The sequence below is a fragment of the Fusarium keratoplasticum genome, chromosome 5 (assembly GCF_025433545.1).
Source record: "Fusarium keratoplasticum isolate Fu6.1 chromosome 5, whole genome shotgun sequence".
In the NCBI taxonomy this organism is placed as follows: domain Eukaryota; kingdom Fungi; phylum Ascomycota; class Sordariomycetes; order Hypocreales; family Nectriaceae; genus Fusarium; species Fusarium keratoplasticum.
Genome location: NC_070533.1, coordinates 2904890 through 2929060, shown reverse-complemented (window position 1 = coordinate 2929060; position 24171 = coordinate 2904890). Strand labels below are relative to the sequence as shown.

The 24171-nt window shown below is 54.5% G+C and overlaps 8 protein-coding genes across 8 annotated transcripts; 4 read left to right on the top strand and 4 right to left on the bottom strand.

The window, feature by feature from the left end:
• Positions 1-2413: 2413 nt before the first annotated feature.
• NCS57_00752900 (TFIIIC-sub6 domain-containing protein) lies at positions 2414-3680 on the bottom strand (the record flags this gene model as incomplete). Its single annotated transcript, XM_053057375.1, has 2 exons — positions 2414-3505; positions 3558-3680. 2 exons carry the CDS (start codon positions 3678-3680, stop codon positions 2414-2416), a joined length of 1215 nt encoding a protein of 404 aa, XP_052913570.1.
• Positions 3681-4278: 598 nt separating this feature from the next.
• Positions 4279-5988, top strand: NCS57_00752800 (Imidazole glycerol phosphate synthase hisHF; the record flags this gene model as incomplete). The annotated part of the gene is made up of 2 exons (XM_053057374.1): positions 4279-4401; positions 4462-5988. The coding sequence occupies 2 exons, from the start codon at positions 4279-4281 to the stop codon at positions 5986-5988; spliced, it is 1650 nt and encodes a 549-aa protein (XP_052913569.1).
• Positions 5989-6395: 407 nt separating this feature from the next.
• NCS57_00752700 (Ornithine decarboxylase antizyme) lies at positions 6396-7343 on the bottom strand (the record flags this gene model as incomplete). The annotated part of the gene is made up of 3 exons (XM_053057373.1): positions 6396-6603; positions 6657-7141; positions 7203-7343. The coding sequence occupies 3 exons, from the start codon at positions 7341-7343 to the stop codon at positions 6396-6398; spliced, it is 834 nt and encodes a 277-aa protein (XP_052913568.1).
• Positions 7344-9107: 1764 nt separating this feature from the next.
• Positions 9108-11457, bottom strand: NCS57_00752600 (uncharacterized protein; the record flags this gene model as incomplete). Its single annotated transcript, XM_053057372.1, has 4 exons — positions 9108-10991; positions 11056-11166; positions 11240-11256; positions 11343-11457. The coding sequence occupies 4 exons, from the start codon at positions 11455-11457 to the stop codon at positions 9108-9110; spliced, it is 2127 nt and encodes a 708-aa protein (XP_052913567.1).
• Positions 11458-14361: 2904 nt separating this feature from the next.
• NCS57_00752500 (uncharacterized protein) lies at positions 14362-17487 on the top strand (the record flags this gene model as incomplete). Its single annotated transcript, XM_053057371.1, has 3 exons — positions 14362-14397; positions 14473-14549; positions 14631-17487. 3 exons carry the CDS (start codon positions 14362-14364, stop codon positions 17485-17487), a joined length of 2970 nt encoding a protein of 989 aa, XP_052913566.1.
• A 2838-nt stretch (positions 17488-20325) lies between these two features.
• Positions 20326-21807, top strand: NCS57_00752400 (1,3-beta-glucanosyltransferase; the record flags this gene model as incomplete). Its single annotated transcript, XM_053057370.1, has 3 exons — positions 20326-20446; positions 20512-21172; positions 21228-21807. The coding sequence occupies 3 exons, from the start codon at positions 20326-20328 to the stop codon at positions 21805-21807; spliced, it is 1362 nt and encodes a 453-aa protein (XP_052913565.1).
• Positions 21808-22444: 637 nt separating this feature from the next.
• Positions 22445-23363, top strand: NCS57_00752300 (uncharacterized protein; the record flags this gene model as incomplete). The annotated part of the gene is made up of 2 exons (XM_053057369.1): positions 22445-22808; positions 22870-23363. 2 exons carry the CDS (start codon positions 22445-22447, stop codon positions 23361-23363), a joined length of 858 nt encoding a protein of 285 aa, XP_052913564.1.
• Positions 23364-23433: 70 nt separating this feature from the next.
• Positions 23434-23985, bottom strand: NCS57_00752200 (General transcription and DNA repair factor IIH subunit TFB5; the record flags this gene model as incomplete). Its single annotated transcript, XM_053057368.1, has 3 exons — positions 23796-23985; positions 23579-23727; positions 23434-23481 (listed from the first exon to the last, which is right to left on the bottom strand). The coding sequence occupies exons 1-3, from the start codon at positions 23812-23814 to the stop codon at positions 23434-23436; spliced, it is 216 nt and encodes a 71-aa protein (XP_052913563.1). The 5' UTR covers positions 23815-23985.
• Positions 23986-24171: the final 186 nt, after the last annotated feature.

Here is a 24171-nt window from a genome sequence, read left to right as displayed (position 1 = left end):
GGGGGGAAGGCACGAATCGAGGGGCCTGCCTTGCCGTTGTTTCTGGGCAAGTTGCGCAGGTACGAATACGTATACGTTATTTACAGAGGTAGGTACAATCCAAAGTGTTGCCTTGCGAGCGAGAGGAGGCTACACTGTATAACTACGCGATGGATTATGACCCTCGGAAGCCTTTACACGGAGTAGCAGGGAGAAGAGTATAGCCTATCCGTCAATGTGCTTGTTAGCAATCTCTTCAGGTATCGTAGCACGCTTTATGGCGAAATCGCCCTCTGGTTAGATAGTGCCTGACTATCATGGGCAAGAGACCAGGTCCGGTCAGGTACCAAGCGGCACTTCTGGCTGTACCGTATCTCGCAACTCTGGTTTGGAGTTTATTGACGCCTCGTCAGCCATTGAGCGCCCTGTCCCCGTATCTACTCGCCTTGTCTCATACCTCGGGTACCTGGCATCCACTGCTGATCTTCTTGTATTCCACCGAGGCGAAGAACAAGAAAGAAAAAAAAACAAAAGGCTGGCTGGCTACGGTCTGTCAAACCGGATCCTCCGCCGAAGGGACAGGGCAAGGCAGGGACTCTTGTCCAGTGTTTTAGCGCCTCGCCAGGGATGGAAAAAGGCCGCTGGACCCCTCTCCGCGACAGGCTTCCCCTCCTGAACCCAGCGAGGCTTTGTCAATCACGCACAATAGCCCGGCGGGCTAGACCGCTAACAGTCGTCAAGAGTACCAGCCTCTTCCAAAGCCGAGACCGCTACCGTGCATGTATTGGGTACTCGACCGCCACTAAGCAAACCACAGCCACCTCCTACAGGCTGTTTTGCCGCTGCCTACATGCCCGGAAAGCACATCTGCCCTCCGAGGCTTCACCGAAAAAAAGCGGGAGCCTGGCGATCTCTCCAAGGAACGTATCCTTGCTTACGACAACTGATACAATCAAGACAAAGCTCCCTTTGAAGACATCACAGAGACGGCACAGCAGACAGACGGCTTCACAGTGACATGCCTTGGAGGGAGAGAGGCCCGGTCATCAGACGCCATCCTCCCCAACAAATACTGTCCAAACCGCCTGCAAGGACAACAACTGCACGGCGGAGGGGGCTGGCCCGATTCGTCTATGGCAGCGACGCCATCTACCTCCCCGATCGAGCGAGCCTGAGGTCAGGGTCCTGGCCTGTACGGAGTTCCGTACCAAGGGGGGCCAAAGCAGCCAGCTGTGGGTGGGTTGGGTTGGGTGACCTGGTCACTCTCTACCGCGAGTCACGAAGCATCAGAAGACGGATGAGCAAGTCATTCAGTGGCAGAAAGTCACTAAACCCATGGGATTAGCTCACGGGCAGAGGCAATGGCTGTCCCAGTGTGAAGATGCAGATTTGTCGCATAGATCTGAGACAGTATCTTGGTTCAAGCGATCCCTGACAATCGTCCGAAACACACACGCTCAGGGTACCAGGTCGGGTCAGGTACCCTGAGGTATGTGTACACGGCCTAGATCTTCGAGTAATGCGCAGCCTTTGTCTGACAACACTTCAGCCTGGCGTCGACCTACTGTCCTCCCACGTTCTGGAGTCGACCCCATCTCTCGGAATAGCGTCGCGCTGGCCGGGCCGGGCTCTAGTTCGCCGCTCTCTAACTGTATACAGGACTCGACACATTTGCCATGTAAAGTCAAAAAGAGTTGGGCAGCTGTAATCAGCAATTCCCTGAGCAAAAACGGGCGAGTCGTTCCCTCTTAGCGATTAACCAACAGAGACCAGGACATACAGTATCGCCCCATAACAGCATGGCAACCATGGTCTGGCACTGCACCAACCACAGGCTCCCGAATGATTTCCCCCAGACTGTCATGAGTTGAGCGTCGCCCTCCACCATGACTCCAGAATCAACCCCGGTCTCGGCCCAGTGACTCTCTATTCCGACGAACCTGTCACTCCCACACCAACATGACCCGAGTCTTTAGCCAACCGTTTAAACCCCTCCTTCATGTCGACCGTGGCCAATAGTGGCATCGTCGCGCAACGCGTGGGTTTCAAGAGAAGCCTTACCGCTTCACCGCAAGTGCCACGCGGCTTTCTCATGATCCGTTGCCATTCGCGCCGCCGTATTGCATCGCCCTGCTGTGTGCCGCAATAGTCCAGCCCGCGGAAGTCCAGTACACATCCAATACGAAATCTAACAGTCAAATCACAACCAAGTCAGCACGCACAAGTCACAATGACGATTTCATCCATATCCATTGTAGGCGCATGTTGCGCCACGGGTATCATAATCATGCGCCGGTAGAGAAAACCATGTCCGTATCTCCGCTTCCGCTGCTCAACCATGGCTTTCAAGAAGCCCCCAACTCAATCACGAGTTGTTCTAAATCGATGATCGGGTATCACTTTGAGATCTCGGCATTGGTCGCATCTTGCCCGCCTAATCTGCCATTGACATGTCACCGTCGTCGTCGTCGTCCGTCTCACTTGGGTTGTCATTGTCCTCGTCATCGTCCATACCGTCATCCTCCCTCTCAAAAAGATCGTTCCATCGGCTGGGCGTTGGCGTCGATAGAGCCCCTTCTTGTGCGGAGCTGCCGAGATCTCCCCTCGTTGATGTTGGTGCTGCGGTAGATGTTGCTCTGCGTCCGCGACCACGGCCCCTTGGTCGCCCAATTTTTCGTCCCGTTCCGCGTCGGCGCTCGCGCTTTGGGATAACTTCCTCCCCGTCTTCGTTGAACATCCTCCTCCTTCGCCGAGGCTTGTAATCAGGGTCTCTGTTGTCCTTGAAATCCTTGCCCTCGCCATCCTTTGCCCATACTGTGACCTGGTCTGTTTCGCCCTTTTGTTTCTTGAGCGCAATCAAATTCTCCAAGAATCGCGTCTGCTGAGCTCGTTCTCCTGATCTATCCTTGCCGACTGGGATTCGAATGTTCCACTCCTCTCGAATAGCCGCCAAAGGGTCTTCCCTAGAAATCTTTGGCTTCACCAAGTTTTCGGTCGTAGTAATTCTAGATGCGCAGGCGCCAAGAAAGTCGATATTTCCATCCAGGCGGCGTAGAGCAGGCAATGGGTTTTCGTTGTCGCGTGCCGCAAAAATGGCTTCTGTGCCGATAATTTCGGCCCATTGTCCCTCGAAAACGCGGCCTTTGTATGCTATGACGGGGTTTTGAGAGTGAAGCTCCAGTATTTGGATATCTTCTGTATCGTCCTGGTTCTTGTCGCCGTCCTCCTCCCTTGCGTCTCGCGCATCCACGCCCTTGCCCTTGTCGTTGTCGTTGTCATCGTTGTTGTCATTGTTGAGCTCGGGGTCGATCTCGGGTTCGTCGTCGTCGGCCTCGGGCTCTGGTAGCGGCTCGTTGTCGTTATCATCGTCGTTGTCCGCTTGATTATCCCGGCCACCGATGCCCTTCATCTGGCTAGGGTTATGGTCTAGCCAGTTCTTGTAGTACCCTCCCCGGCTATGGTGAGGTGCCCTGGATTGTCTGTCTTTGAATTCGGGATATGAAAGCTCGAGCGTCAGGTAGTAGGTCTAGAGAACGTCAACGCCAGACAGATATTGGTGGGCTGGAGTGTATGCGCACCTCGGTCTCAGTAGTGGAATACTCGTATTCCCATTCTTCTTGCTCGTCTCGTTCCAGCTGATCTTGAATAGTGAGGACAGCCGGCGTGTCGGCCAACGTTGTCTCGTCCAGCGATGAAGCCATACTGCCGGCAGAAGAAAGAGAGTGACGCTAAAGCTTGGAGGAGCTCAAGATGAGTTCAGGGCATCGAAGGATGACACCAAGGAGGGAACTCCCCCGTTGGGTAGCCTCGGCAAACGAAGCCTTTGTGACAGTGGAGGCGGATAGAGAGTTGGAAAAAAGGTTGGAGGTTGTCGAATCGCGGAACTTTCGGATAGCTAGGTACTTGCCAATTGGAGAACAGACGATTCAAGGTCGCGCAAGCTGGAAGTCGGTCACGGGTGGCACTTGCAACTGGAAAGAAAAGTCAATGGCTGCGACTGCGGCTGCAGGGATTAGGCGGGGCAACTCTGTCCAGCGCGCGACTGCCCCGCTATCGCAGTTTGAATTTCGAGTCCTGTCGCATCTCGACAAGCCTCATTGGACTCAGACTTAGTCACATCTTGACATTTTCAAGATACCTCCTTTTTGACTCAGACTGGGCGTCTAGAGCCTCAAAACTTAATTGTCCTTCTCTCCGCTCTTTCTTGTTTGACTTTCCTCTCTCCTGCTACGGCTTGATCTCTCATCCCCACCCCTCCTCACGCATCTCTCCCCTTCTGCTCATAATATCTCGGGCAAGATGCCCACTGTTCACCTGTTGGACTATGTCGCCGGCAACGTCAGGAGCCTGGTGAACGCCATTGAAAAGTCGGGCTACGAAGTTGAATGGATCAGATCGCCAGAGGAAGTCCCCAAGGCAGAGGTTCGGCCAGTTTCCTTCCGTCTCTTTGTTCATCATGACTGACGCATCGTCGTCTTCTAGAAACTCATCCTCCCCGGTGTCGGCCACTTCGGCCACTGTCTCTCACAGCTCTCCCAGGCCGGATACCTCGAGCCCATCCGGAAACACATTGCGGAGGGCAAGCCCTTCTTCGGTGTCTGTGTTGGTCTTCAGGCTCTCTTCGAGGGCTCAATCGAGAACCCGGATGTGCCCGGCCTGGGAGTCATCCCCGCGGCTCTGGACCGTTTCGATGACTCGACCAAGTCAGTCCCGCATATTGGGTGGAACAACGCCTTTACTGGAGGAAAGGCCATGTACGACCTCCAGCCCGACTCCAAGTACTACTATGTCCACTCGTACAAGTGTCCCTACAAACCGGGCGAGCTCGAGTCCCAAGGCTGGACGGTAGCAACTGGTACCTATGGCACCGAGACTTTCGTAGGCGCCATTGCCAAAGGCAACGTCTACGCAACACAATTTCACCCGGAGAAGTCTGGAGTTGCCGGTCTAAAGACTATTCGCGCCTTTCTCACTGGCGAAGGTCTGAAGAATCTTGGCACCGTTGTTGACGAAGCTGTTGCTAGTGCACCGGTCGAGTTCAAGGACAGTCTCACACGACGAGTCATTGCCTGTCTTGATGTTCGCACAAATGACCAGGGCGATCTTGTTGTCACCAAGGGCGACCAGTACGACGTTCGCGAGAAGAGCGACGACCGCAGCGTACGCAACCTCGGCAAGCCCGTTGAGATGGCCAAGCGCTACTATGAAGCTGGTGCCGACGAGGTGACCTTCCTCAACATCACTTCCTTCCGAGACTGCCCCATTGCCGACCTTCCCATGCTCGAGATCCTCCGCCAGACGTCTCGCACCGTCTTTGTGCCACTCACCATCGGCGGTGGCATTCGCGACACCGTGGATACGGATGGGACAAAAGTGTCGGCCCTCGAGATCGCCACCATGTACTTCAAGTCTGGCGCCGACAAGGTCTCGATCGGCTCTGATGCTGTCCTCGCTGCTGAGGAATACTACTCCCTCGGACGCAAGCTCTTTGGCAACACTGCCATTGAGCAGATCTCGCGTGCCTACGGCATCCAGGCTGTCGTCGTCTCCATCGATCCCAAGCGCGTCTATGTCCCCAAGCCCGATGCCACTCGTCACAACATCATCAAGACGAACTTCCCTGGCCCCAAGGGCGAGGAGTACTGTTGGTACGCCTGTACTATCAAGGGCGGCCGTGAGACCCGTGACATGGACGTTGTCGAGCTTGTCCAAGCCGTTGAGGCCATGGGTGCCGGCGAGATCCTCCTCAACTGCATCGACAAGGACGGCACCAACAGTGGCTTCGACCTCGAGCTCATCAACCAGGTCAAGGCCTCCATCAAGATTCCCGTCATCGCCTCGAGCGGCGCCGGAAACCCAGGCCACTTCAAGGAGGTATTTGAGAAGACCACGACTGACGCCGCCCTCGGCGCCGGCATGTTTCACCGTGGCGAGTACACAGTCAAGCAGGTCAAGGATTATCTACAAGAGCAGGGACTCAAGGTGAGACAGTTTGAGGAGGGTTTCTAGATGGCTATCGGATAGACCAAATGCAACAAAAGTTATAGACCATGCTACAGAGTGCGATAGATTGATTTCATTTGTTCCTAGTCACAGGAATGTGCTACATAGAATTGTCATACTAAAAGCCAATAAAGCAAGAGACAAAGGCTGGGTACAGGTACATCCATACGCTCCAACACCTTGGAATCCATAGCATCAACAAAGAGAGATGCGCCAAAAGCCCTGGGGATATTGTGATTTTCTGCAACTCAACGCCCGAATGCTACCAGACGTCTCCGAGAATAGCAGAGCAAACCGCCGAGAGAGCCTCCAGATCAAATTTTGGTAAACACCAACGAACTAGAACGACATAAGAGAGACGTAGGAAAAGGCATCCTTCCACTCCACCAACTCCGTTGAAGTAAAAATGACACCTACAGCTCCATACCCATCAACATCCACCTCTTGCTCGTGACGTCGAGGTCATGAGCCCAGTGATCAAGGGTAATCATGTCGAAGCCAACCCACTGAAGACTCTTGGACAGAGACCGCGCCTCATCCACAGGGATGCGCCTATCAATGCAAGTGACAATGTGGGAGCAGTCCAGAGGACCGTCAGCCAGTTCGATAAGGGCCATGAGACTAGGTTTCAAGTCAGCATAAATCATAAATATGGGGGAAACAGAAACACATACGCCTTTTTCAGATCTCGGCCAAGAACGCCTTGGATGTCGAAGAAGACAAAGAGGGTCTTTTCCTCTCCGTCGTCAGCGACAAAGGCACGGAAGCTCGCACCGCCGGCATAGTCCCACATCTCCAACCAGGCAGTAATGTCGTAGCCGGGCAGCTTGTCGTCGGAGAGCTGCTTGAAGTGTTCGGGAAGCCGGTCATCGGGCGGCGGCGTTTGCAAATAAGCACCAGACAGGCCGGAGCCATTCATCGACGAATTCCTCTCACCGTGGAAAGTCGTCTTCATGGACTCGCAGAAGAATCTCTCACATTCTTCCCTGATCGAGAGTGCTGCCCCCCCTCGTCGGGCCAGGCGCCGGCCTGGGATCTCGCGCTTCTTGCTCTTGGGCAGAAGGGCGAGCTCGTTAGACGAGGTTAGTGCGGCGAGGGGGGGACTTGTCCGAGGGGAGGGTAGGCCTGAGGAAGGGACCTCAGGAATACCACTCGGCCCCTGTGAAGAGTCAGCGACGTGTGATGGTTTGAACGAAAGGAGGGGAGAGCGTACCTGCAACCCCGGTAGTGCAGTAGTGGAGGCCCTTAAGGTTGGCGACAGAGTCGACGATGTAGCAAGAGGCAAGGACATTGACCTTCTGGGCAACGGCCTCGCCGTAATTACTACTGTAATTCAAATTTTGGGTTTTCATTGGCGCCATTGTTGATGATGTTGTACGGGTGTCGGACTGAGTGGTGATGGTTGACGTGGATTGAGGGTATGAATCGGCAGAAGAGAGCTTGGTGGTGTTGTGTGACTCGTGCAGATTTGTCAAAAACTCAGAAGTGGTTGGGGGTGCAGGAGGTGTTGAAATATTTGAATTCGGCGGTTGGTTCTCGTAGAGACGTTTGCGATGAATGGCAACTGGACAGGAATGTCTCGGTCGTTGCTAGACGGTGGAAGAGTTGGGTTTTGGGCAGCGGTGAGTTCTGGGACGGAGGATGGATGTGACGGTGGAACAAAGGAAGGGACGGGGGGAATTTGAACCTCGGGGTGCTCGGGGCAGGAGAGAGAGGACCCGGGTGTGTGCTGCGGGCAACTGGCTCTGGGTGGGTCCTCGCCTGAGGCTCTGGGCTGGATTTTTGACCTTTGTGGCGGGGCCTTTGCCACTGTAGCAGCAAGGCTAAGGAGGCTTCTGGCAAAAATAATTCGGACACTCGTTTAGCTTATCAGCCCTGCTCAATCTTGTCTTTTCTGTCCAACCCCTACGCAACACTAACGCGAACGCCTCCACACAGCACATGTCCAAGTCGACTGGCCTCCGGCTGTCGATCACCGCTTTCTGCAGACGGTTCAATGCAACCAATGACCAATCCAATCCTTCCGGATATCCATGGCCTGACTAACGGTTGTAAAAGTCCGACACACAGTACAGCGCAGTCAGCACAACATTCATGATAACAGAGACTCAGAAGGGAAGACACGCCATGGTTGATTCCTGTCGTCTGCCGGATGCAGCCGCAACATTAGCCAACCACTAGGAAACAGACACCAGAGGATGGGAAGCAACGCTTGTCTCAGCCGCACAATCCTGTGCCACCGTTGTCTTGCGAAGGGTCTAGAATTGGTGTCTGCATTGCGCATCCTGCAAGTGGGCGCTTACCCAAGACCATGTCGCAATCAAGTGCCACACAAATCATCACGACCCTCCACAACCTCCACCATTATGGCATCATCGCCCAGGAAAGGGTCTCCAATTTGCATGATCACAAGGAGGAAGAAAAATCTGATATGACTCAATCCCATCCGCATTCTCCTCTTTTTCAAATTGACCCTCCACTTCCGTGGCAATTGACAACAACTTCATGATCACTATGATTCATCCCAATCTCCTTCTTTCTCGGTGCTAAAAATGTCAGTCTCGGCCCTCCTCCGCCCGCCAAGACTAGCCCCGGTCGTGTAAGTTGATTGGTGGGCTGTCACACTCTTCGCCGCCCAACCCCGCGTTTTGATGCGTCCTCTTCCTCCCGGGGGAAGCTAGGGAAGGTTTCCGGCCCAGACTATCACCAAAGCATCCATATCCATGTTTTTGGCAGCGTTTATCCTGCTCGAAAGATGCAGCCAGAGTTGCAGATCAGCAACCCGAATATCCAAACCTGGCTTATCCCGACCTCACGTGAGAACACCATGCATGGAGCTTCCCAACTGCACTCGTTGACCAAGCCAAGACAAAAGCATCATCTTTATCCCTCTCTTCAACGGGAACCCTCAATATTTGCGTGATGCCATGCCCATCATATCATGGTCCATCAGTCAGCTTCTCTATCCTGTGTTCACGTCTATAACCATATTGCTCAGCCGTAGACCGACATTAGTATTACTATCATACAATGTATCCCACATCTTCCACGTCACATATGTACTATCCTAGACATCTTATATTCCAACGCATCCATCCATCCATCCATGTTTTCTTATCGTGCATTCATGCATGTCGTGCGCTGAGGCTAGCAAAAGCATCAGGGCTGTGTCGACCGTTCGTCCATGCAAGATCCAGCCCAAGGTTCATGCTCTCACGGCTCCTTGCAGCAAAAGGATCTGACGTAGTCGTCGTGTTGGTGTGAACTGCGGCTGCGGGAGCGGCGCTCATAAAGGGGTTCGTGCTCGGTGAGAGCGGCTGGGAAACGCTGCGGTTCTGTTGCATAGGTGCCACAGGCGTTTGCATTGGCTGGTGCTCGGGAATAGTTGGTGGTTGAGATGACTGCATCGGCTGTGTCATAGGATTCAGCGGCTGTACAGGCTCGGGAGCTGACTGTTGGGGAGTCATCTGAGGATAGTTGTTGAAGAGCGCCATGATCGAGGCTTTATCAGGTCTTTGAGGTTGATAAAACTGTTGCTGTTGTTGCTGTGGCACCTGTGGTTGCTGGCTATAGAGCTGTTGGCCAAGCTGTGGTTGACCAAACGGATTATTGCCTGCTTGCATCTGGGGCTGTGGCTGGGTTTGCTGAATCACATTCTGCTGAACATACGCCTGTTGGCCCATCTGCGCAGCCGGCTGGGTAGCATTCGCAAAGAAAGGGTTTGTCGCCGTTTCGGGAGGGTTCATGGGCGCTGGACTCTGATATACAGCAGAGCCCTGGAAGACAGATGGGCTCTGGAACGAGGTCTGCGTCTGTTCAGGAATCTGCCCAAGGCTTGGTGATGCGATGCGAGTCGGGGAGCGCGCAAAGGGATTGTATCCTGCTTGGCCCTGGTTTGTATTGACCGAAATGATCGAATTGGGAACCTGTTGCGGTTGCTGCTGGATGGGGTTTGTGGCATTCGCAAAGAATGGATTATACCCAGTAGGCTGGGCTTGTATTGTCTGAGGATATGCCATGTTGTTATTAAATCCCGCCGATACGAAGCCATTCGGTGTCGTGGGAGCTGAAGGAGCTATCGCCTGCTGGTAAACCGCGGGTTGCTGAGTTGGCTGTGGCGCAGGCCCTCCTGTGTGGTGGGGGAATAGAGGTTGCTGAGGAGAAAGCGACATATTCTGGAAGGCCTGGCTGAAAGGGTCGGTCTGTTGCTGAGCGGCCGGGGCACCGAAGGGGTTCGTCTGGCCAAACACATTCCTGTTCTGGAGACTGCCTGTGGACTGCGCTGTCTGAGGTTGAGCCGGGCCCAGGTTGTCGAACGGGTTCGTCGAAGCACTCGAAGGCGTGGTTGGTCGGTCTGTGGCTGAACGAGTTGGAACACTCAATCCAGCACCAAGTCCCAGTCCTCCAGAGGTTGGCGTCAGAGGCGTCAGAGACCTCGAAGTGCGCAGAGTCTGTTCTCGCGGCGAGGGTGTAGGAAGAGGAGAGGGTCGACCACCACCCTCGCCCAGGCGCACAAGGGTCTCGATCGCTCGCTCTATGTTACCATTGACGCCCTTCAACACCAGCGCGTTCCTTTTGGTGTCGTGAAAGCCCATGTCGCGAAGCCTTGTCAGCTTCTGTTCCATATCATCAGGCTGGTCGAGGTCCAGCGTCGCGCCGAAGACCTTGGACGGCTTGTTTGTTAGCCTTGGGGACGGGCTTCGCACATCCTGAATGGCCGCGATCGACCTGGCCTCCTTCTTCGACTTGGACGACAAAGGGAAAATGGACGAGGCTGATCGAAAGCCAAACTTTGTCGAATTCTTGGGAGGTAGAGGAGGAGGCACGCCCTCGCCTAGACTAGGCGATTTGGGCTTTCCAGCCCCAGTTACGGTGTTGTTCATATACTTCTGGCGGATGAATCGCTCCATGGCCGAGTCGGCTTCATCGACGTCGACGGGGACGGGTGGCTTGCGGTGTTCTGGGTTGTAAATATTGTTCGACGTAGTATTTCCAACCTTTCGCATATTCTGTAGGTGTGTGTAAGTAAATCGATGGCTCGTGATTAGATACTTGGGTAGTCCGGCTGCTCACGTCGACTTGTTCGTTGCTCCAGCTATCCATACTTAGAGACTTGACCTTGGAGATATGCGTGCCCAACTTTCGATGGATCGCGGCACATCTCATACACAGGAAAACGCCCAACTGGTGTTCGCATTAGCTCGGTGTTCGTCGCGGAGGGTACAGCATGCAGCGCCATGCCGTTCGAGAATCTTACACTCCATGATGCCCAAGCTGAATACAACAGATCATGTTAGCGAGACCATCCACATTTCGAGCACGGTGTCCCGGGCAGACATCGAGGCATATTTGAGGCATACCTGGATTGCGCGCGTGACAGTCGGCGCACATGTTGTTGCCCGGAACATTGTGGACGAGCTCCTGGAGGGCCTTCTCGTTCCGCGCCTGCTGGCGCTTGCTCAGCATGCCTGACATGATGGCGGGGTCTAAGCAGATGTGGTCTCGGGCAGTCCCTCAGGAAAGCACGATGCCAGGACGATTATAGTCAGGGTGTAACCGTGTCGAGTCGATCGCGGGGACGAGTTCCCCGATGCTCGCGAAGGACAAGATTCGGCGGGCGGAAGATGGAGACGGAGACCGGAGGCCGGAACGGGGTCGTCGTCGAGAACGGAAAGACACAGGGAATCAAGGATCAAAGCGATGAAGCAACGAATAAAGCAATGATTAACGGAAAGCCAGGCGAAGGAGAGACGGAAAGAAGATGCGGATTCAGCCGCTCACGAGACGACCTAGACGAGACCCAGAAGGCGAATCATGAGAAGGAAAAGAAGGAGGAGGGATGGAAAACTCAAGGAGACGACGGGGAGGCTATTGCATGAGGATAGCGTCCCGTCGCGCTGCTGTGTGCGATTCAGGTCCAAGCGGTACAGCGGGTGCGGGTGCGGGTGCGGGTGCACTTGCCTCGCCAGGGCGTCCGGTGCACGCACTTGTCAGGGCCTTCCTTCCGGGCAGGCCAGAAAAGGGGAATGAGTGCTCCAGCAGAATTGGCTGGGCAGGCTGGCAGGGAAATCAGGAATGGAACATCACCAAAACCCCCTGCGACCCCCCTATCGCCCAGAGAGGCCCCTGGCTTTCAGAAGCGATTCCTCTAAGCCACAGTGGAGTTCTTCACTCAAAGAGTGCTCCACTGGTCCCCTAAGGTTCCCTTCTAGGCCATCCGAACTGGGCCTAGCCACGGATTAGTCCATCCACCAGTTGAAGCGTCTCGAAGGCCTTGGCTGCTTGGCTCGACGACGGCGTCAGGGGCAGGTCGCGTGGATGAGACAGGGTTGAGACGAGGAACCATTGTTCAAGACTCGGTGCGTGTCAATGGCTGGGAGAGACCTTTCACGGCCGGGTCGCTGGGCGTGATGATCCATTGTGTAAGTGGTGGTTTGGCCAATGAGCCTCCAAAACGCCAGGGCAATCTCACGAATGGATGGATATGGCCGGTTAGATCTTTCGTGAGATTTGCAATTCCACTCTACGTGTCAATAATTCCCACTCGCAGTCAATGTCAGCACAAGCGTGCATCTCAAATTGGGACATCCGTACTCTAAAGGTAGGTACCCGACGAACAACCCATCCACATGGATGGCTGGGTTGTTCCTGGCTAAGAGTTGGGTCGATGATGATGGATCCATGGATGTCGGTTTATAGCGGACCTCGGTTGGGTAAACAAGCTCGCAACCCAAAAAACGAGTGAACCTGGCAATTATTAATGGAAACACATTAACGAACGTGACCAAGGTGACCCCAATCCATACACAGCTAGGCGTTGGTCCGTTCCTCGAAAATCTCCAGGTCTTGTTGATGATCAGCTTCAGGGTAGCAGTGATGATCCATGGAGCCGGCCTCGAAATGGTGAAGTGAAGGTGAGCCTGGAGTTCATGGTTTATTAGCCGTGGTAAAACCCATTCATAGTAGATGACTTGGCGTTTGAGGGGATGACCAGGTGTTGCTCTCTCTATCTCCCGTATTCATCGACGACTTTCTTAACAACCCGAACAATGGAGCATCTTGCACTGACCCCGAACCACACGGACGCCAGCACCACTGAGCCAGTTGTGAAACTTATTGACTGGAGAAAAGACGCAAGCCACTCCCACAAATACCAGTCAAGATATACGTGATCTCGAGACGGGAATTCAATGCGAGATATCGATACAGTGAAACAATAGGATATCGCCACTTGGCCTTGATTGAGCTGCCCACCCCCAAGAGGATTAGACAAGATGCTCGGTAGTCTAGGCTGAATACCCGTCCCATTAAGGTGTCATCAACGCAGGCACGGTGAACTCAAATTGCCTTCCTCTAACAGAAATGGTCGCAGAAAGGTTCGGGATCCATCAAGCGACGCTGCCATGAGGTTGGCACAACGTCATAGTGCGGAAGCGAGCATACCTCACAAGAAGGCGACGGGAGTGGACTTGCTCGTAAAGAGTGGCCTCCTTCCTTTTTTTTCGTATTCAACTACGCAACTTCCTCGTCCACAATTCCACCAAGTTCGACGACGTCTTCCACTCTGACCCTTGCAACTCAACGTCTGGCCGTCGGCGTTTATTACAGATTGCGCAGTATCCATTGCGTTCCGACCTCCAGCCACCATCGTCGCGTCCCTTGCTAGGGCCACCTTCACTCCAACCTCCAACATTATATCGCCTCGTCCCAGCCACACAGCCCAGCCGTCGGGATCGCGGCAATCAACTGGAGCCCTGCAACGGTTTCGCCGCGCCTTGCAAGTCCCGTCTCGCCCGACCAGAAAAAGACGGCATCTGTGGCTCTAGTGGCTCGTTGAGGTGGCTGTACTCGGACGGGACCCAATACGCGGGCACCTTTCCAACGTCAGCAAGCCTCCATTTACCCCTCCAGGGCGGCCATCCCCTGTTCAGCCCAATTCCAAGTACCACGACTACGAATATTAGTCGGTTGGGTTGGTAGCTGCCTCGTGCTTCCCGGTCTACTACTGTACACGTATAGCCCACGTATAGCTCATCCAGGCTTCCAGGCAAGACTCTTGGCTTCTGCGCCCTTAAGTACGGTCAGGCGCAGGACCGACTCGTTGTCAGCCACCCCTCCACATAATTCCACCTGGCCCGCGGAACCCATCACTGTCATCACATTGAGCCCTCCCAAACGCCGCCCCAGAAACTCCAAATTCTTTGCGATACCGAGCGAGCCGGCATGGACGCTTGCTAAAGACCGCAACACCACTCCCGAGCCCACCGAATTCCAAGACCGGCCTTTCCGACAGCTCTTTAAAGCACTCGTTTCTTTCCGAACGCCGAACCCCTCGATTCCCGCGCGAGGGATACGACCACCACCCACACAACTCCCAATATGGCGGGCATTGAACAACTCGAGGTTCACAGCAAGGCATGTCACCTGCCCTCCTGCGCAATGGACGATGCGCTAGGCGCCGGGCTTGAATCCTCAGCTAACACCTACTAGTCGTATATCGTCCGCTGGGTCAAGGTCGATGAAGGGAACACTCTGTCATGGAGCGTCCAACCTCACAAAAAGTCCATGTAGGAACCCGCACTTTGCGACACCCCGCGCGATCCTACCCCTCACGTTTAAACACGGCCAAAATGCTGACGCGAAAGCAGCAACTTCGGCCTGGTCAAACACCCTGGTAGCGGTGCCACGACTCTAGTGTCTTCGGCGACCAGCGATTTTGATGCTGGAGCTGAAGAAACGCGTGGTACCTCAGACGGCAAGGCCAGCCGGTTTTCTAAAAAGGACATCAACGCGCAGGACCTGCTCAAGAACAAGGGATTCATCCCCATCAAATGGATAGGCAAATGTGAGGCAGACAGGGTGTCTATTGGCACCTTCGAGGTCAATGCTGGCCAGAGCGGCATGTATGGTCTGGTATTCGACAACACATTTTCGAAGCAGACATCAAAGACAGCGACATTCGTTGTCATGACCTACCCAACAGGAGCGCCCCCTCAAACTTCCTCACACCTACCAAACCTCGCAGCAAAGGCTGGAGCTAGCCAGGTGAGTCTTGGGCGTCACAGCAGTCCCAAGCTTGACGGAGTTGCATCTGCATCGTTCGACAGCCTGCACAGCCATAAAGCTGGTGGGAAGGCAACTTCTGTGTCTGGTCGCAGCGATGGCGGCTCTTCGAGCAACTACCATGTTGGAACCCTCCACAAAAGACGTCGCAAGAAGGGACAAGGCTACGCGCGGCGCTTCTTCTCGCTCGATTACTCGACATGTACGCTGTCGTATTACTACAACCCTAAATCGTCCGCTCTTCGTGGCGCTATCCCACTGAGTCTAGCAGCAATCGCTGCAGACGAACGACGGAGGGAAATCAGCATCGATTCGGGTGCCGAGGTCTGGCACCTCAAGGCACCCAACGATAGAGAGTTCCAGGAATGGGCTCACGCACTGGAAAAGGCCAGTCGTGTAGCTAGAGGACTGGAAACACTGGATCTTCCCACGGTGGATGAGACAAAGATAAACACTCGACATGTGTCTGTCCACCACCACCAACCCTCCCCGCACGAGGATAGGGAATGGCAACAGGTCGAGGCCCTGGTTAGCCGTGTTGTCGGGACTCGTGATGCGCTTCGCCGTCTGACAAAGGAGGTTGCGGCACAGTCAAAGCCTGTCACCAGTCCTCAATATCTCTCCCCTGGAGCCGCCAGCACCAGCGCCATCGACGATAGCGACACGTACTTTACCCCTACACAAGAGGCCAGACGATCATTCTGGAGACGGAAATCAAACACCCCTGCAGTATCTCCGGCCACTCTCGGCGCAACCACAGCTTCTGCTCTGGCAGTGCCTGTACCCGGAGGTGTGACCACGACCATCTCGGCGAGTGGTGCGAATCACGCCAGACGACAGTCAAAGGGACTGATCCGAGAAGAAAATTCGCTCCAGGACCATTGCCAGTCGCTCCTGACTGATCTCGATTCAGTTGTATCCGAGTTTACGACTCTGATTAACAACAGCAAACGACGCCGCATGTCGGTACCTCCCTCTGCAGGCGCAGCCTCAAGAAAGAGTATAGACACCGTCTCGACAGCAGACGAGTTCTTCGACGCCGAGGACGCCAACTCTGGTGTCCTCAAGATCGACGGTAGTGAGGATGAAACCCCAGACTCAGAAGAGGGGGATGATAATGGAGATGAAGGTTCCTTCCGGGATAACTCGTCGATATCCTCGATAGGGGAAAACGACACGGTCAACGTCGACGATGCTGCTCACCTGTTCCCGGCGAAGCCGAAGAGCCTCACACCGCTACCCCTTGACCAGGTGGTTGCAAGAAGATCGACGATACCGCCCACGACGGCTCCTGCACCCAGTCTGATAGCATTCTTCAGAAAGAACGTCGGCAAGGACTTTAGCACCATCAGCATGCCCGTCACGTCGAACGAGCCCACTTCTATGTGCCAAAAGGTTGCTGAGCAACTCGAGTACGCACAGCTGTTGAACCAGGCGGCTCGGCAATCGTCTCCTACTGATAGACTGTTGTTTGTCGCAGCTTTTGCAGTTTCGCAGTTTAGTAGCGGTCGAGCTAAGGAGCGCGCAATCAGGAAACCCTTCACCCCCTTGCTTGGAGAAACATTTGAGCTTGTCCGCACCGACAAGGAGGTTCCTGGAGGTTTCAGGCTTCTGGTCGAGAAGGTTCAGCACCGACCCCTTCTCCTGGCGATGCAGGCAGACTCATCCAACTGGTCTTTCTCCCAATCACCCGCGCCTGGTCAAAAGTTCTGGGGTAAGAGCGCAGAGATCACGACTGATGGTCGCGTGCGAATTGTCCTGCGCCTCTCGAATGGATCTGAGGAGCGGTATTCGTGGAACATTGCCACCATGTTCCTGCGCAACGTGGTGATGGGTGAAAAGTACGTTGAACCCGTGGGCACAATGCACGTTGTCAACGACACTACGGGCCACAAGGCTGCCGTAGAGTTCAAGAGCAAGGGCATGTGGGGTGGACGAACTGAAGACGTCAGTGTAGAGATCTTTAGTCCAGACGGTGTCAACACCGGCAGCGGCTTGACAGGCGCATGGACAACTGGTCTGAAGACGTCTGGAAAGGGAGGTGGTCAGGAGATCTGGCGGGTGGGATCGTTGGTCGAGAACGCAAACCAGACGTATGGTCTGACAACCTTTGCCGCCAGCCTCAACGAGATAACAGAAATCGAGAAGGGCAAACTCCCGCCCACAGACTGTCGTTTGCGCCCCGACCAGCGCGCGTACGAGCAAGGCAAGGTGGACGATGCAGAGGAAATGAAGCAAACGCTGGAGGAGGCACAGCGCGGCCGGCGACGAGATCTGGAAGAGCGTGGCGAGACATACAAGCCCCGGTGGTTTGTCAAGGTGGAAAACGCACCAGAGGGCGAGGAAGTCTGGAAGCTCAAGACGGGCAAGGACAGCTACTGGGAGGAGCGGGCTAAGGGAACATGGCAAGGGGTTGAAGAGAATCTCTTCAAACTTTCTTGAAAAGAATAGCGGACACTTTGTAATTGGAATCCCTCATCTTCGTTGTCGATACCCATAGACATGTAGTAACATATTACTTCTGAACACATCTGGGCATTTGAGAGACGCTATGGTTTGTGTGAAGGAGACATTCTACGCGGTGTCGTCATTGCCATGAGAGTAGAAGTTTGAAGTTGCAGTTGAAGGGTTCTCTTCGAAATCAAGAAATGAACCATGACGAAACCGACTTGACGATCACCTCCTAGTGTTCCGTGTAGATACCCTGATCAGGGAGCTCGGGATCCTCAAAACGGGACTGGCGCGCAATGGGACTGTCACTTCCAGTCTCCCATTGCCCTCGAGATGCCTTGCAGGGCCCAAGGCAGGCTTGGCTTCAAGATAGAGTGCAACCCGGCTCATGGGGATGCTTTCAGGGGAGGTGGAACCCCCCACATTTTTCGAGATGAAAAGAGGGCCTTGAAGTTCCAGAGCAGGGACTGAGGGTGATTTATAGTACAAGGCCTTGGAAAGGATCTGTGTATCGACATTGCTGGTCGTGAGTGGCCTGGCCTGGCTGGAGCGTTGGTTACGGGATGCAACCACGAGGCGAGTGGACTCTGCGGATGGTCTTGTTTCACCCAGGACTAGTTCTTGGCTTTGCTTGGCTGGCAGATCTTGCTTGGCTTGGCTTGGCCAACCGATGCGAGCTGGCGCGGTATCCGTAGCGTGCGGCGTGATACTGGAAGCGAAGGGGAGCTTGGGATTTGCAAGGGTTGCGAGGGCGGGTGCTTCTTGACGATCGCCCCGACGATTGAAATTTCGCAGGCCAGAGCCAACTCCACCGTCTCAGACGGAACGGGGGACAATGGGGAACAGTGCTGGATTGGGGGGTTGTTTTGCGACCCATGGATCCAGCGAGAATCCATGCCAAGCGCCGTCAATCATCATCCCACTCAAGTTGAAGGAAGAACTTTGACGGACAAAGGGCGCTGGAGAGAGGCGGGAGTGGCAGAGACGGCCCCTGAAGATCAAAGCTGCTGGAGACGACGGGTGCTTGGATTGTCTGTTAGACTCGGTCGTGTTGTGGGTGCCTCGTTTAAGTGATCCATATGGAGGAGCTTGATTGATGCCATTGAACAACATTCGGTGGCTCATCATGGATGCGCTGTCAGGAGGTTGGACTGTGTTACCTGCCAGCCCCAGCCGTCCGCTGTTCAACGACTCCCACGATCAGGAAGGGAGCCTCAGGGGAAGCCGGTTTTGACGAAACACCCAATAGCGAGAGACCTCCACTTCCAGCTTGCTTCAGAATCAAGGGGGCGTGAAGTGATCGCAGGGGAGGGGGCGTATGTATGGGGAAGAGGAGCCCATTACGACGCTTGGTGGGGCCCAGATCCAGGATTGAGAAGAATTCGAGCTTTCACCAAGACCGAGAAACCGGAAAGTCGACAAGCGCTTGCTTGGAAGTGAAGCATTATTGGTCTCGAGATGCATCTTGGTCCTGCTTGAGGAAAAAAAGATTGTGGCTGCGCAGTCTTGGGGATGAATGTCGATGAATCCAAAAGAGGGAAGAGGTTGGGAAGTTTTTCTCGGCGCCTTCATCGATTACGCACTCACGCTTGGAAAGATACGAGCGATGGGATGGAGGGCAGATGCTACATGGTCGTCTAGACGGTTGCTACCACTGTATCCGTGCTTGGTGGGATTTGGCGAACCTAAGGTTTATCAGGTTTGCCCTTTGGATGCAATAGCGTAACCCGCCTCGCGCGCAGGATGAAGCTGCTGTTTGGTTCGTGCTGGAAGCACAGACAAGCACAAGCCTGTGTCTGTCAGGTACGGCACAGGAGCGTAGAGGATGTCGATCCTTGATAGGCTGGTTGGTCAGGTCATTGTGCTTGTGCGTGTGCGTCTGAGTGTGTGTGTGGTGCCCCAACCATCTCCTGGACACGACATGTCCGTCAGTTTGGCCAGCTTTGTTAACAACAAACACAACAATTGCGAGCAAGAGATTATGGCCATTCTATTCAAAACACGGTCTCGACGAAGGGAATCGAGGAATGCTAGCTCCCATACGTCCAAGTCATCATCATGCCTTCACTCTTTCGAGATTGAGAGAAGCGTGCCATCATGCAACCAAGAGGTGGGCCCGAAATGAATGGACCAGAGGCGCCCCACGTTTAATCACGGCCTCCCAATGCCCATCCATGTGCTCGAGCTGCCAATTGATGGCGGCTGCTGGATCGTTCAGTGCGGAATCGAGCTCGGTCGTAAGATGGTTGACCGTAGATGCCCAGGAATAGAGACGAGGGCCCAGGAATAGAAGCCCAGATACCCCGACACCCGCCGTGATACCATTGAATACCGAGACAAAGATACCGGGATCCAATGGTCACCATCCCTTGATTTGACACGGCTCCACGGCCAGAGTTTTGGGCTTGACTGTCTACCGCGGTCGTATTGTTCTGGCTGCATGTACTGTACAGTCGGAGCACTCTCTCCCTCCCTCAGCTCAGCAGCTCTGGCCCGTTTTTAAATCCCATTCCAGCCTCTTCCGCATCACTCTCGTTTTCCTCTCCTTCCCTCCTTCTTTCTCCCTCCATTCGACTTCATCCCTCCATCCATTCCACCGGTTCCTTGTTGGCACGTTTGTGTCCTTCTCGTCCGGTCTTCCTTCTTCGTTGCCATTCCAACTCCCTCGTTGTTGGATCTTTCTTTTTACTTTGACTGTAATTCTCCTTCCCTCACTCGAATCCCCTCGTTTACACCCTCGGATCGGATCGCGTCTTTCTCCAACGACCGTCTTTCTTGGACAACACCACCACTTGAATCGTTGAACTACTACCGTCCAATTCATCTACAATGAAGACCGCTGTTCTTCTTTCCGCTTTGGCGGGCATTGGCGCCGTCTCGGCCACCCCTACCCTCAAGGAGCCTCCTAGCAAGCGTGCAACCCTCCCCACCGTGACGGTCTCGGGCAACGGTAAGCCCTACGATCCCATCAGATGCGCCAGTGACCCCTGAAGGCCGCTAACACGTAAACCCCAGCTTTCTGGGCCGGCGATGAACGATTCTACCTTCGAGGCATTGACTATCAGCCTGGCGGTGCTTCCGCTAACAAGGACCCCTTGGCCGATACTAAGGTCTGCGAGCGTGATATTAAGAACTTCAAGGACCTTGGCGTCAATGTCATTCGTGTTTACGCCGTCGACAACACGGCCGACCACGATGAGTGCATGAAGGCGCTCAACGATGCTGGCATCTACCTCGTCCTGGATGTCAACAACCCCAAGTACTCTATCAACCGCGGCAACCCCGGTCCCTCCTACAACGCCGCCTACCTCCAGAGCGTCTTTGCCACTGTCGAGATGTTTGCTCAGTACGACAACACCCTCGCTTTCTTCTCGGGTAACGAGGTCATCAACGATGAGGAGGATACCGACAAGTCCGCTCCCTACGTCAAGGCTGTCACTCGTGATATGAGGGCATTCATGAAGGCCCGCAAGCTCCGCCAGGTCCCTGTCGGTTACTCGGCTGCCGATGTCGCACAGAACAGAATGCAGACTGCCCACTACTTCAACTGCGGCTCCGACGATCTGCGGTCCGACTTCTTCGCCTTCAACGACTACTCTTGGTGCAACAGTGACTTCAAGACCGCTGGCTGGGATGTCAAGGTCAAGAACTTTACTGACTACGGTCTTCCCATCTTGTACGTTTCAAAATCGCACATTTACTTGCCCTGTTCTCTGCTAACCTCTCCTTAGCCTCTCCGAATATGGTTGCATCAAGAACCGTCCTCGCAAGTTTGAGGAGCTCGAGGCCCTGATGAGCGACGAGATGACCGGTGTCTACTCTGGTGGTCTCATGTACGAGTACTCGTACGAGGACAACGACTTCGGTATCGTCAAGATCAGCGGCAACACCGTCAAGACCACCGACGAGTACAAGCTTTTGAAGGAGGCTCTTAAGAACTACCCCATGCCCACCGGCTCTGGCGGCGCTGCCAAGTCTACGCACGGTGTCGACTGCCCCGCCAAGGAAGATGTCTGGCAGGTTGACCCTGACCTTGTTCCCGAGATGCCCTCGCAGGCCAAGAAGTACTTTACCAACGGTGCTGGCAAGGGTCCCGGCTTCGATGGCAACGATGGCGAGGGTTCCCACTTTGAGGTCGACAGCGGTACCGCGACCGCCAGTGTCAGCGCTGGTAAGTCCACTTCTACCAGCAGTGGTTCCGAGTCTTCGGACGACGACGACGACAGCGCCGCTTCCACTCTGGACCTGGCTCCTCTCTACATCACTGGCGCCGCCACCCTCTTCACTCTGTTCGGAACCCTTCTCCTGTAAACGAGAGAGAGGACCACTTCTTCATTTTGTCTTTCTTGCTTTAGTCTTTGGGATTTGCCGCAAACGCCATAGGCCAGGCCCCCATTGTGATTCATGACAGGTACAGCAACATGGATGCTGTGGAGGGACGCGCTGGACTAGATGCGCTGGACACGTCGGGTTCGTCTTTTTTTTCCACGGGAGCATTGGCGTCTAGCCCAGGAAGGGTAGACAGCCGGGAAATGATTATAATGCTGTCTGGGCCATAGTAGCCTTTTGTTTTTATAGTTGAAAATGATATCGAATAGACTTTCCTTGCTATCTGAGCCTGAGTGATTGTAATGGATCCATGATGGACGGCGTGTCATGTCATGATGGAAGTTGATAGGACAGGACCGATGTTGATCAACAGAGCATGTGAGCCAGCTTGAACCCCGGAGCTTTCAGGTCGGGGGTTAGTTTCGGTCCGGGGAAACGAGCCTCGGCATCTCCAAGCTGGTCCCATCCGCCACTTAGTTAACTTACATGCCCGCCTGAGAGTCAAGCCTGTCTGACATGTAGTAAAACCCCGAATTGTCCTTTCTCAATTACATCTATACTCTGTCGTCTCATCATCATCTCTACTACAATTTCTGCAGCGAGACGCCTCCAGTTCATCATGTCGTCCAACAGTCCCCTCCCCGCGTACGCCTCATATGAGCACATGCTCGTCAGCTCGCCGGCGCCCTTTGTTGCCCACGTCGAGATCAACCGCCCGCGCAAGCTCAACGCCTTTTCGCAGGCAGTGTGGCTCGAGTTTGGGCGCGTCTTTGAGCAGCTTAGCCACGATGCTGAAGTGCGCGCCGTCGTCCTCAGCGGCGCAGGCGACCGCGCTTTCACCGCGGGCTTGGATGTGCAGGCGGCTACTTCAGACGGCGTCCTCAACGGGGGAGAGCAGGATGTTGCGAGAAAGGCAAAGGCCCTGAGGAGTCACATTGAGGAGTTTCAGGCATCTATCAGTGCTATGGAAAAGTGCGAGAAGCGTAAGTATTACGTATGTTGGAGTTGAGACGAATACTGATGATGTGGTTTGTTCTTCTACAGCTGTAATCTGTGTCGTTCATGGTATATCTATTGGCCTCGCCATCGACATTGCCTGCTGCGCCGACATCCGCATCTGCGCTTCCAACACACGGTTCGCCGTCAAGGAGGTTGACATCGGCCTGGCCGCAGATATCGGCACCCTGGCGAGGCTGCCCAAGCTCGTGGGCTCGACATCGTGGGTCAAGGACGTGTGCCTCACGGCGCGGGACTTTTCAGCGCAGGAGGCTCTGTCGGTGGGCTTCGTGAGCCAGGTGCACGAGGGCAAGGAGGCGGCTGTGCAGGCCGGGGTGGCTCTGGCGGCGACGCTGGCGAGCAAGAGCCCGGTCGCGGTGCAGGGGACGAAGGAGTTGCTGAACTTCGGGCGCGATCACAGCGTTGATGAGAGTCTGCGGTACACAAAGGTGTGGAATGCGGCGGCTGTGCAGAGCAAGGACTTTTCGCAGGCGCTGATGAGTGGGCTGAAGAAGACGAAACCGAGATTTGAGAAGCTGTAGAAGATTGGGGTTTTGTAGAGGTATCGTGTTGCTGGCGCTTGGCTAGATCGTCGTCGTTCGTGTTCGACGACTACTCGGAGCCGGACTCTTCCTCGGGCGGGAGGTTCTCCTTGAGACGCTGTGTATATGTTAGATAACGATGATCACCAGCAAGGCGCAGCCTGCTCTAAGCCAGAGTCGTTGGCGCTGGGCAGAGGCTTTGTAGGTAGACACACATCTTCTAGTTTTGCCTTGAGCATGGAAACCATGTTCTCCTTGACCACGACGCGTTCATCGTCCAGATCTTCAATGATGTAATCGTGGTTCGTGCTGTCGATGCTAACAATGATGGACTTGATCGAAGGGTCGCATTCGATAAGAACGCCTGGAATCGCAAGGGGTGTTGGTTAGCTTGGGGGGGAGTAGAAAGCCTATTACGTCAATGTGTCATACCTCTGATCGCGCGAGGCATGATGGGCTGTACTCGGCGGTGCAAAAAAGCGTAGGTCGGCGTCTGGGTTGGTTTGGGGTCGTATGAAGGAGGCGTATTCGCAGTGTCGAGAAGAGTTGAAATACGCTGAACCACTCCGTTCACGTCGAGAGTTTGGTGGAGCCCTGGAGCCTTGAATACGCACGGACCAGGTTCAACTCAGCGCTAGCGGCAGCGGAGAAGCCTTCCAGATTCCCCAGAATGAGGAATCAAGTCACATTCCTCGTGATAACAGCTTCTCGTCAGCGCCTGCGCCTCGACAAAGCCACTCTCGAGAGAAGACGGTCGAACACGACGGCCTAGAAGATGCCCGATGTCTCTGAAGGCCCAGGTATTGAT